The sequence below is a fragment of the Salvelinus alpinus genome, chromosome 34 (genome assembly GCF_045679555.1).
Source record: "Salvelinus alpinus chromosome 34, SLU_Salpinus.1, whole genome shotgun sequence".
Lineage (NCBI taxonomy): Eukaryota > Metazoa > Chordata > Actinopteri > Salmoniformes > Salmonidae > Salvelinus > Salvelinus alpinus.
Window position 1 is genome coordinate 2,215,484 of NC_092119.1, and position 13,797 is coordinate 2,229,280.

The 13,797-nt window shown below is 42.6% G+C and overlaps 1 protein-coding gene across 1 annotated transcript in view; it reads right to left on the reverse strand.

The window, feature by feature from the left end:
• Window positions 1–13,797, reverse strand: part of trip11 (thyroid hormone receptor interactor 11) — a 70,341-nt gene that overhangs the window by 26,708 nt on the left and 29,836 nt on the right. The window contains exons 18-24 of the mRNA XM_071382817.1: window positions 9,917–10,119; window positions 8,654–8,792; window positions 7,129–7,233; window positions 4,209–4,742; window positions 2,858–2,968; window positions 2,334–2,504; window positions 1,454–1,603 (exon numbers count right to left, since the gene is read on the reverse strand). Coding sequence (XP_071238918.1) covers window positions 1,454–1,603; window positions 2,334–2,504; window positions 2,858–2,968; window positions 4,209–4,742; window positions 7,129–7,233; window positions 8,654–8,792; window positions 9,917–10,119 — 1,413 coding nt within the window. The remainder of the gene's footprint in view (window positions 1–1,453; window positions 1,604–2,333; window positions 2,505–2,857; window positions 2,969–4,208; window positions 4,743–7,128; window positions 7,234–8,653; window positions 8,793–9,916; window positions 10,120–13,797) is intronic.

Here is a 13,797-nt window from a genome sequence, read left to right on the forward strand (position 1 = left end):
GCTCATGAATGTGTTACGTACCGCTCATGAATGTGTTACGTACCGCTCATGAATGTGTTACGTACCGCTCATGAATGTGTTACGTACCGCTCATGAATGTGTTACGTACCGCTCATGAATGTGTTACGTATTGGTTATTAATGTGTTACGTACCGCTCATGAATGTGTTACGTATTGGTTATTAATGTGTTACAACCCCCCTAACAGGTGTCCTTCAAATAATAGCAGTGTGTGCTAGGGGTGGGCAATATGGCCAAAATATCTTACGATATATTTAACATTTTCTACGCCATTTTATGTTTTAAAAAAGGCCACAATTCCTAACGGAAACCCTGGACGGGCACCATTTTCCTAACAGAAACCCTGGACGGGCACCATTTTCCTAACAGAAACCCTGGACGGGCCACCATTTTCCTAACAGAAACCCTGGACGGGCCACCATTTTCCTAACAGAAACCCTGGATGGGCACCATTTTCCTAACAGAAACCCTGGACGGGCCACCATTTTCCTAACAGAAACCCTGGACGGGCCACCATTTTACTAACAGAAACCCTGGACGGGCACCATTTTCCTAACAGAAACCCTGGACGGGCACCATTTTCCTAACAGAAACCCTGGACGGGCACCATTTTCCTAACAGAAACCCTGGACGGGCACCATTTTCCTAACAGAAACCCTGGACGGGCCACCATTTTCCTAACAGAAACAATGGACGGGCACCATTTTCCTAACAGAAACCCTGGACGGGCACCATTTTCCTAACAGAAACCCTGGACGGGCCACCATTTTCCTAACAGAAACCCTGGACGGGCACCATTTTACTAACAGAAACCCTGGACGGGCCACCATTTTCCTAACAGAAACCCTGGACGGGCACCATTTTCCTAACAGAAACCCTGGACGGGCACCATTTTACTAACAGAAACCCTGGACGGGCACCATTTTCCTAACAGCAACCCTGGACGGGCACCATTTTACTAACAGAAACCCTGGACGGGCACCATTTTACTAACAGAAACCCTGGACGGGCACCATTTTCCTAACAGAAACCCTGGACGGGCACCATTTTACTAACAGAAACCCTGGACGGGCACCATTTTCCTAACAGAAACCCTGGACGGGCACCATTTTCCTAACAGAAACCCTGGACGGGCCACCATTTTCCTAACTGAAACCCTGGACGGGCACCATTTTCCTAACAGAAACCCTGGACGGGCACCATTTTCCTAACAGAAACCCTGGACGGCACCATTTTCCTAACTGAAACCCTGGACGGGCCACCATTTTCCTAACAGAAACCCTGCACGGGCCACCATTTTCCTAACAGAAACCCTGGACGGGCCACCATTTTACTAACAGAAACCCTGGACGGGCCACCATTTTCCTAACTGAAACCCTGGACGGGCCACCATTTTCCTAACGGAAACCCTGGTGTGTGTCCATCCATCCTACCTCTGTCTGTACGGCTGTGGTGTCCATCTGTTTCTGTTTGAGAGCCAGCATGACCTGGTCTCTTTCCTGCTGGAAGGCCACAGCTTTCTCCTGCATGGACCTCAGCTCGTTCAGGAGCTGGTTCAGCTCCCCTGACCTCTGACTGTTGCCCTGGGAAACGTATAAAAAATAAGATCAATCAGCTGGTTCTGCGTCCCGCTCTTTTGACTGTTGCCATGGGACACCGCAATGGAACGGTCAGGTTATAAACACACACACACACACACACACACACACACACACACACACACACACACATATACACATATACATATAGTCACATATACCGGATAGGTGCAGTGAAATGTGTTGTTTTACAGGGTCAGGAAAGAATACATTATTGATCGGTTTGTGAAAAGATTTAACCAAGTGTTTGTCAATTTATTTAAACTATTTAATAGCCTATTTTACTTTGATTGAATTTCACCGTCCTTCACTAGATCTGTAATCTATTACGCATTATAAACTGGGTGGTTCGAGCCCTGAATGCTGAATGGCTGACAGCCGTCGTATACCACGGGTATGAAAAAAAACAACGTTTACTTTTACTGCTCTAATTACGTTGGTAACCAGTTTATAATAGCAATAAGGCACCTTTGGGGTTTGTGATATATGGTTAATATACCACGGCTATGGGCTGTGTCCAGGCACTCCGCAGTGTGTCGTGCTTAAGAACAGCCCTTAGCCGTGGTATATTGGCCATATACCACACCTCCTCTGGCTCCATTGGTTCAATAAAGGATTTGAGTTATAGCATTTTAAGTCCCAAATGATCACTCTCTCAAAAATGTGTAGTTAGTAGTTTACATTAACTGATTTTGTACAGTACAAGCATCCTAACCTGTTCTCTGTCCTTGAGCATCTTCTCCATGGCGGCAGCCTTCTCCGACATGGCGCTCCTCTCAAACTCCTTCTCCCTCATGAGGAGGGACACCTGCATGTTGGTCTCCTGCAGAGCTCTGAACTCTGACTCCTTCTCCCGGCTCCGCTGGGCCACAGCCTCATTCTCATCCTTCAATACAATTCAAAATAACTTTTAATTGTCCAGGTTTCAGCCAACGACGGAAATATATCATCTGCTCCGCTCTCAACCCCCTCCGGATAGCACACCTGACCCTCACACTTGACCCCTCACACTTGACTACTCACACTTGACCCCTCACACTTGACCCCTCACACTTGACCCCTCACAGTTGCAGTGCAGTGCCGCTGGATGGAGAGCATGTTGTGGGTTTAAGGGCCTTGCTCAAGAACCCACCGTCTTTAGGATGTGAACTTAGCAGCCCTCCAGATTTCAGATCAAGCCAGCCCAGGATTCACCTTCCGGCTAAAAGTTGTAACTCCTTAGCCCGCTGGGCTACCTACCTTCAGCTTCCTGGTATCCATCTCCAGGATAAGGGCTCGCTCCTTCAGGTTGGTCACGGCTTGTTTTAACACCTCGTTGTCGCTCTCACGGTTTCTCAGGCTCTCACTCACCTGGAGAAATAAACAGATGCACAGATTGAACGGCTGCTAGAACTTCCTGCTTTGCACCTATGTGGACACTCAAAATGGCTGCTAGAACGTCCTGCTTTGCACCTATGTGGACACTCAAAATGGCTGCTAGAACTCTCCTGCTTTGCACCTATGTGGACACTCAAAATGGCTGCTAGAACTTCCTGCTTTGCACCTATGTGGACACTCAAAATGGCTGCTAGAACTTCCTGCTTTGCACCTATGTGGACACTCAAAATGGCTGCTAGAACTTCCTGCTTTGCACCTATGTGGACACTCAAAATGGCTGCTAGAACTCTCCTGCTTTGCACCTATGTGGACACTCAAAATGGCTGCTAGAACTCTCCTGCTTTGCACCTATGTGGACACTCAAAATGGCTGCTAGAACTTCCTGCTTTGCACCTATGTGGACACTCAAAATGGCTGCTAGAACTTCCTGCTTTGCACCTATGTGGACACTCAAAATGGCTGCTAGAACTTCCTGCTTTGCACCTATGTGGACACTCAAAATGGCTGCTAGAACTCTCCTGCTTTGCACCTATGTGGACACTCAAAATGGCTGCTAGAACTCTCCTGCTTTGCACCTATGTGGACACTCAAAATGGCTGCTAGAACTTCCTGCTTTGCACCTATGTGGACACTCAAAATGGCTGCTAGAACTTCCTGCTTTGCACCTATGTGGACACTCAAAATGGCTGCTAGAACTCTCCTGCTTTGCACCTATGTGGACACTCAAAATGGCTGCTAGAACTTCCTGCTTTGCACCTATGTGGACACTCAAAATGGCTGCTAGAACTTCCTGCTTTGCACCTATGTGGACACTCAAAATGGCTGCTAAAACTTTCTGCTTTGCACCTATGTGGACACTCAAAATGGCTGCTAGAACTCTACAGCTTTGCACCTATGTGGACACTCAAAATGGCTGCCAGTCCACCCATTATGATATAATTCACCTGAATTGACCGTTGTACTCATTCTAATGAAGGGGTCATTACTCACTTGCAATTGAATCTAGATTTTATTTAAAGTGACATGTCTTAATAGCGCATACGCTGGACCTTCCTCATATCTCTCACACACACACACACACACACACACACACACACACACACACACACACACACACACACACACACACACACACACACACACACACACACACACACACACACACACACACACACACACACACACACACACACACACACACACACACACACACCTGGGTGAGTTGATCTCCTTTAGTCTTGATGAGCAGGTCTTTCTCCCTGACAGAGCGCTGCAGGGCGTCCAGTCTCTCTCTGACCTGTCTGGCCTCGTCGGCCTGGCCGCGCTGCTCGCTGTCTGACACCTGGGCTGAGTTAGACAAGCGGTGGTTGTTCTCCTGCAATGTCCTGATCATAGTCTCCCTCTCAGACAGGAGGGCTCTCAGAGACTCCAGCTCCTGTCTCAGTCCTTCCTGGTTCCCCGGTGTTGCAGGTGCTGCCACCTGGTGTCTGGGAGGTTCCACTGCAGCAGGAGGCTGGGCAGAAGACGTCAGAGCAGCAGATAATGGGGTGACTTGGGGACTCTGTGCCACACTGTCCAGTTTCCCCAGCAGTACATCTTTGGTACTGCTCAGCTGGCTGATGGTCTGTTGGACGTGGGCTAGTTCGTGACTGAGACTGCCGAGCTTCCTCTCCTTCTGCTCATAGCTGTGGATCAGACGGCTGTAATCCACGGAGAGATTTGAGGTGCAGTCGTTGTCAGCATCCACCTATAGGATCAGAGCCAAAACAGTTCATGTCAACCTTTATCCTATCGTGATCATGTACCTATAAAACATTATGATTTACGATGCCAACACCCCCAATTGAGAACCCTCAAAAAAACAAAACAGAAAACTCAGCTAAAAACATGACAAAAGAGAATGTCTATAGGGTCTACGGTGATGTCTATAGGGTCTACGGTGATGTCTATAGGGTCTACAGTGATGTCTATAGGGTCTACGGTGATGTCTATAGGGTCTACGGTGATGTCTATAGGGTCTACGGTGATGTCTATAGGGTCTACGGTGATGTCTATAGGGTCTACGGTGATGTCTATAGTGTCAATGGTGATGTCTACGGTGATGTCTACAGTGATGTCTATAGTGTCTATAGGGTCTATAGGGTCTACGGTGATGTCTATAGGGTCTACGGTGATGTCTATAGGGTCTACGGTGATGTCTATAGTGTCAATGGTGATGTCTACGGTGATGTCTACAGTGATGTCTATAGTGGTTGTCTATAGTGATGTATATAGTGATGTCTATAGGGTCTATAGTGATGTCTATAGTGATGTCTATAGGGTCTATAGTGATGTCTATAGTGATGTCTATAGGGTCTATAGTGATGTCTATAGTGATGTCTATAGTGGTTGTCTATAGTGATGTCTATAGTGTCTATAGGGTATATAGTGATGTCTATAGGGTCTATAGTGATGTCTATAGTGATGTCTATAGTGTCTATAGTGATGTCTATAGGGTCTATAGTGATGTCTATAGTGATGTCTATAGTGGTTGTCTATAGTGATGTCTATAGTGATGTCTATAGTGATGTCTATAGTGATGTCTATAGGGTCTATAGTGATGTCTATAGGGTCTATAGTGATGTCTATAGGGTCTACGGTGATGTCTACTCTAATCATTGTGTGTATTTGTTGTTTGCTTGATGATATTTTAATATATGCACAAGAGCTGCAACCTAAATGTCCTCACGAGGATAATAGTCATCATTATCATAATCTCTGGTGGACAGACACACATTACACAACTGTCATCGTAGCATCTGTCAACAGACGTTGGGATGGGACGACTAATGAGGACCTTTGTTCAGGTACGCTGTTATTTCAATAATGATTATTTGGATAAAATCAGGATTTCACAAGTTCTCACATCTTTCTAATTTGGGAAGGTGATGGGACATTGGGCCATCTGCAGAGTTTCCGCTTAGGGTGACTTCGCCAATCGTTTGGGGTGACTTCGTCAATCGTTTGGGGTGACTTCGTCAATCGTTTGGGGTGACTTCGTCAATCGTTTGGGGTGACTTCGTCAATCGTTTAGGGTGACTTCGTCAATCGTTTAGGGTGACTTCGCCAATCGTTTGGGGTGACTTCGCCAATCGTTTAGGGTGACTCGTCAATCGTTTAGGGTGACTTCGTCAATCGTTTAGGGTGACTTCGCCAATCGTTTAGGGTGACTTCGCCAATCGTTTAGGGTGACTTCGCCAATCGTTTGGGGTGACTTCGTCAATTGTTTAGGGTGACTTCGTCAATCGTTTAGGGTGACTTTGCCAATCGTTTGGGGTGACTTCGCCAATCGTTTAGGGTGACTCGTCAATCGTTTAGGGTGACTCGTCAATCGTTTAGGGTGACTTCGTCAATCGTTTAGGGTGACTTCGCCAATCGTTTAGGGTGACTTCGCCAATCGTTTAGGGTGACTTCACCCATCATTTAGGGTGACTTCGCCAATCGTTTAGGGTGACTTCGCCAATCGTTTAGGGTGACTTCGCCAATTGCCTTAGTACTTTATCTTAACATTATTACTGCTGGGCAGGCTCATTATCATTACATATTATACATGATTAATTATTGTAATATATTATCATGGTTACCTGTCCCTGTAGCTTGTGGAGCTCCTCTACCAGCTGGCCAGACTCATTATATTACATATTTATTATAATATATTATCATGGTTACCTGTCCCTGTAGCTTGTGGAGCTCCTCTACCAGCTGGCCAGACTCATTATATTACATATTTATTATAATATATTATCATGGTTACCTGTCCCTGTAGCTTGTGGAGTTCCTCTACCAGCTGGCCAGACTCATTATATTACATATTTATTGTAATATATTATCATGGTTACCTGTCCCTGTAGCTTGTGGAGCTCCTCTACCAGCTGGCCAGATTCATTATATTACATATTTATTATAATATATTATCATGGTTACCTGTCCCTGTAGCTTGTGGAGCTCCTCTACCAGCTGGCCAGACTCATTATATTACATATTTATTATAATATATTATCATGGTTACCTGTCCCTGTAGCTTGTGGAGTTCCTCTACCAGCTGGCCAGACTCATTATATTACATATTTATTATAATATATTATCATGGTTACCTGTCCCTGTAGCTTGTGGAGCTCCTCTACCAGCTGGGCAGATTCATGCTGCATGTTCTTTACCGTGGTGATCACCTGCATCTTCCATTCCTCCATCTTCTTCACCTGAACCATTACAATACATACATTAGACACTCCGGGCTCCCGAGTGGCGCAGCGGTCTCAGTGCAAGAGGCGTCACTACAGTCCCTGGTTCGCATCCAGGCTGTATCACATACGGCCGTGATTGAGAGTTCCATAGGGCGGTGCACAATTGGCCCAGCGTCGTCCGGGTTTGACCGTCATTGTAAATTAGAATTTGTTCTTAACTGACTTGCCTAGTGAAATAAAGGTTAAATAAAAAATAAATAATAATGAAAAAGACACAGCTACATTAGCCTCAGCTACACTAGCCTCAGCTACATTAGGCTCCTTCAATATATACATTAGGCACAGCTACCCTAGCCTCAGCTACATTAGGCTCCTTCAATATATACATTAGGCACAGCTACACTAGCCTCAGCTACATTAGGCTCCTTCAATATATACATTAGGCACAGCTACATTAGGCACAGCTACATTAGACACAGCTACACTAGGCACAGCTACACTAGGCACAGCTACATTAGGCACAGCTATACTAGGCACAGCTACACTAGGCACCTTCAATATATACATTAGCCTCAGCTACATTAGCCACAGCTACATTAGGCACAGCTACAATAGGCACAGCTACACTAGGCACAGCTACACTAGGCACAGCTACACTAGGCACCTTCAATATATACATTTGTCACAGCTACATTTGGCACCTTCAATATATACATTAGCCTCAGCTACATTAGGCACAGCTACATTAGGCACAGCTACATTAGGCACCTTCAATATATACATTTGTCACAGCTACATTAGCCTCAGCTACATTAGCCACAGCTACATTAGGCACAGCTACAATAGGCACAGCTACAATAGGCACCTTCAATATATACATTTGTCACAGCTACATTTGGCACCTTCAATATATACATTAGCCTCAGCTACATTAGCCTCAGCTACACTAGGCACAGCTACACTAGGCACAGCTACACTAGGCACAGCTACACTAGGCACAGCTACACTAGGCACAGCTACACTAGCCTCAGCTACACTAGCCTCAGCTACACTAGCCTCAGCTACACTAGCCTCAGCAACACTAGCCTCAGCTACACTAGCCTCAGCTACACTAGCCTCAGCTACACTAGCCTCAGCTACATTAGCCTCAGCTACATTAGCCTCAGCTACATTAGCCTCAGCTACATTAGCCTCAGCTACATTAGCCTCAGCTACATTAGCCTCAGCTACATTAGCCTCAGCTACATTAGCCTCAGCTACATTAGCCTCAGCTACAATAGGCACACCTTTATACATGGCATTGCGCTATTGCACTTTAAAAACAGTGATTCCTCATCTGTGATGTGGATGAATGTTTTTATGTCCTGTGAGAAGGTTTTATGACACAAGGCATAGGTCTGTAAAAACAGACAAAACCGCTAATATTTGATCTTGCCTGCTGTTTCAGTGTGTCCCTCTCCTGCAGCAGCTCTTCAAACTGGTTGGAGCTGACGCCTCCAGAGTCTCCTGCCTGCAGCACCGACACCAGGGTCTGGCACTTCTGGGTCAGCGCGTCGATCTCAATGTCCTTCTCTCTGATTATAACAACAACAACAATAATAATAAATTGTATTTGTAATAGAATTAAATAGCACATAGAAACATGACAGTACCAAGTAGGGCATAGTACACTAGAGGGGGCAAGATGGCACCAAAACACAACTATATATATTACAAATACATATATATATATACATACACTTCCATTCAAAAGTTTGGGGTCACTTAGAAATGTACTTGTGATTGAAAGAAAAGCACATTTTTTTGTCCATTTAAAATAACATCAAATTGATCAGAAATACAAGTGTAGACATTGTTAATGTTGTAAATGACTATTGTAGCTGGAAACGGCAGAGTTTTTATGGAATATCTACATAGGCCCATTATCAGCAACCAGCTAATTGATCATTAGAAAACCCTTTTGCAATTATGTTAGCACAGCTGAAAACTGTTGTACTGATTAAAGAAGGAATACAACTGGCCTTCTTTAGACTAGTTGAGTATCTGGAGCATCAGCATTTGTGGGTTCGATTACAGGCTCAAAATGTCCAGAAACAAATAACTTTCTTCCGAAACTAGTCAGTCTATTCTTGTTCTGAGAAATGAAGGCTATTCCATGCGAGAAATTGCCAAGAAACTGAAGATCTCGTACAACGCTGTGTACTACTCCCTTCACAGAACAGCGCAAACTGGCTCCAACCAGAATAGAAAGAGGAGTGGGAGGCCCCGGTGCACAACTGAGCAAGAGGACAAGTACATAAGAGTGTCTAGTTTGAGAAACAGACGCCTCACAAGTCCTCAACTGGCAGCTTCATTAAATAGTACCCGCAAAACACCAGTCTCAATGTCAACAGTGAAGAGACGACTCCGGGATGCTGCCCTTCTAGGCAGAGTTCCTCTGTCCAGTGTCTATGTTCTTTTGCCCATCTTAATCTTTCCTTTTTATTGGCCAGTCTGAGATATGGCTTTTTTTTTTTTATGGACCCCAAACTGTTGAACAGTAGTGTACATCATTTAGCAGACACTTTAATTCAAATGGACTTGCAGTCATGCACTCATTCCCAGGAATGAAATCCACTATCCTGGAGTTGCAAACGCCTTGTCCTACCAACTGAGTTACTGTAATGTTTTTGCACCAAATGTACAAACACAACTACACCTGATGATCCGAGACAAGTTCTGGATGGTCTCTCTGAACATCTCCTGACTCCCTGAGGGATCAGACATGGTGGACAGCCTCTGGTTCTCCTGCTGCACCTTGAGGAGCACAGCCTCCTTCCCTGCTACGATGTCCATGATGCGATGGTAGTCTGACCTCAGCTGACTGTTCTCCCTCGTCTTCTCATTCAGCACCGCCAGCACCTGAAGTAACAATAATACATGTTACTTTAAGAAACCCAAATTCACTTGACAAAGTCACCAATAATCAAGTAAAAACAAGTTTAAAAAAAATCGTCAATTTGTTTATTATATCCTCTTATTGATCTGTTTTTACAACATCTGTCCTACATGTAGACTACTACTACTACAACTACATGTAGACTACTACTACTACTACAACTACATCTACATGTAGACTACTACTACTACAACTATATACTATATGTAGACTACTACATCTATATACTATATGTAGACTACTACTACATCTATATACTATATGTAGACTACTACTACATCTATATACTATATGTAGACTACTACTACATCTATATACTATATGTAGACTACTACTACTACTACATCTATATACTATATGTAGACTACTACTACATCTACAGTGGGGAGAACAAGTATTTGATACACTGCCGATTTTGCAGGTTTTCCTACTTACAAAGCATGTAGAGGTCTGTAATTTTTATCATAGGTACACTTCAACTATGAGAGACGGAATCTAAAACAAAAATCCAGAAAATCACATTGTATGATTTTTAAGTAATTAATTTGCATTTTATTGCATGACATAAGTATTTGATACATCAGAAAAGCAGAACTTAATATTTGGTACAGAAACCTTTGTTTGCAATTACAGAGATCATACGTTTCCTGTAGTTCTTGACTAGGTTTGCACACACTGCAGCAGGGATTTTGGCCCACTCCTCCCTACAGATCTTCTCCAGATCCTTCAGGTTTCGGGGCTGTCGCTGGGCAATACGGACTTTCAGCTCCCTCCAAAGATTTTCTATTGGGTTCAGGTCTGGAGACTGGCTAGGCCACTCCAGGACCTTGAGATGCTTCTTACGGAGCCACTCCTTAGTTGCCATGGCTGTGTGCTTCGTGTCGTTGTCATGCTGGAAGACCCAGCCACGACCCATCTTCAATGCTCTTACTGAGGGAAGGAGGTTGTTGGCCAAGATCTCGCGATACATGGCCCCATCCATCCTCCCCTCAATACGGTGCAGTCGTCCTGTCCCCTTTGCAGAAAAGCATCCCCAAAGAATGATGTTTCCACCTCCATGCTTCACGGTTGGGATGGTGTTCTTGGGGTTGTACTCATACTTCTTCTTCCTCCAAACACGGCGAGTGGAGTTAGACCAAAAAGCTCTATTTTTGTCTCATCAGACCACATGACCTTCTCCCATTCCTCCTCTGGATCATCCAGATGGTCATTGGCAAACTTCAGACAGGCCTGGACATGCACTGGCTTAAGCAGGGGGACCTTGCGTGCGCTGCAGGATTTTAATCCATGACGGCGTAGTGTGTTACTAATGGTTTTCTTTGAGACTGTGGTCCCAGCTCTCTTCAGGTCATTGACCAGGTCCTGCCGTGTAGTTCTGGGCTGATCCCTCACCTTCCTCATGATCATTGATGCCCCACGAGATGAAATCTTGCATGGAGCCCCAGACCGAGGGTGATTGACCGTCATCTTGAACTTCTTCCATTTTCTAATAATTGCGCCAACAGTTGTTTCCTTCTCACCAAGCTGCTTGCCTATTGTCCTGTAGCCCATCCCAGCCTTGTGCAGGTCTACAATTTTATCCCTGATGTCCTTACACAGCTCTCTGGTCTTGGCCATTGTGGAGAGGTTGGAATCTGTTTGATTGTGTGTGGACAGGTGTCTTTTATACAGGTAACGAGTTCAAACAGGTGCAGTTAATACAGGTAATGAGTGGAGAACAGGAGGGCTTCTTAAAGAAAAACTAACAGGTCTGTGAGAGCCGGAATTCTTACTGGTTGGTAGGTGATCAAATACTTATGTCATGCAATAAAATGCAAATTAATTATTTAAAAATCATACAATGTGATTTTCTGGATTTTTGTTTCAGATTCCGTCTCTCACAGTTGAAGTGTACCTATGATAAAAATTACAGACCTCTACATGCTTTGTAAGTAGGAAAACCTGCAAAATCGGCAGTGTATCAAATACTTGTTCTCCCCACTGTATATACTATATGTAGACTACTACTACTACAACTATATACTATATGTAGACTACTACTACTACAACTATATACTATATGTAGACTACTACTACTACAACTATATACTATATGTAGACTACTACTACATCTATATACTATATGTAGACTACTACTACTACAACTATATACTATATGTAGACTACTACTACTACAACTATATACTATATGTAGACTACTACTACATCTATATACTATATGTAGACTACTACTACATCTATATACTATATGTAGACTACTACTACTACTACATGTATATACTATATGTAGACTACTACTATTACTACATCTATATACTATATGTAGACTACTACATCTATATGTAGACTACTACTACATCTATATACTATATGTAGACTACTATTACTACATCTATATACTATATGTAGACTACCACTACTACTACATACTATATGTAGACTACTACTACATCTATATACTATATGTAGACTACTACTACTACATCTATATGTAGACTACTACATCTATATACTATATGTAGACTACTATTACTACATCTATATAGTATATGTAGACTACTACATACTACATACTATATGTAGACTACTACTACTACATCTATATACTATATGTAGACTACTATTACTACATCTATATAGTATATGTAGACTACTACTACATCTATATACTATATGTAGACTACCACTACTACTACATCTATATACTATATGTAGACTACTACATCTATATACTATATGTAGACTACTATTACTACATCTATATACTATATGTAGACTACCACTACTACTACTACATCTATATACTATATGTAGACTACTACTACATCTATATACTATACGTAGACTACTACTACTATATACTATATGTAGACTACTACTACTACATACTATATGTAGACTACTACTATACATACTATATGTAGACTACTACTACTACATACTATATGTAGACTACTACTACTACTACATCTATATACTATATGTAGACTACCACTACTACTACATCTATATACTATATGTAGACTACTACATCTATATACTATATGTAGACTACTACTACATCTATATACTATATGTAGACTACTACTACTACATACTATATGTAGACTACTACTACTACATACTATATGTAGACTACTACATTTATATACTATATGTAGACTACTACATCTATATACTATATGTAGACTACTACATCTATATACTATATGTAGACTACTACAACTATATACTATATGTAGACTACTACATCTATATACTATATGTAGACTACCACTACTACTACATCTATATACTATATGTAGACTACTACATCTATATACTATATGTAGACTACTACTACATCTATATACTATATGTAGACTACTACTACATCTATATACTATATGTAGACTACTACTACATCTATATACTATATGTAGACTACTACTACATCTATATACTATATGTAGACTACTACTACTACTACATCTATATACTATATGTAGACTACTATTACTACATCTATATACTATATGTAGACTACTATTACTACATCTATATACTATATGTAGACTACTACTACATCTATATACTATATGTAGACTACTACTACTACATACTATATGTAGACTACTACTACTACATACTATATGTAGACT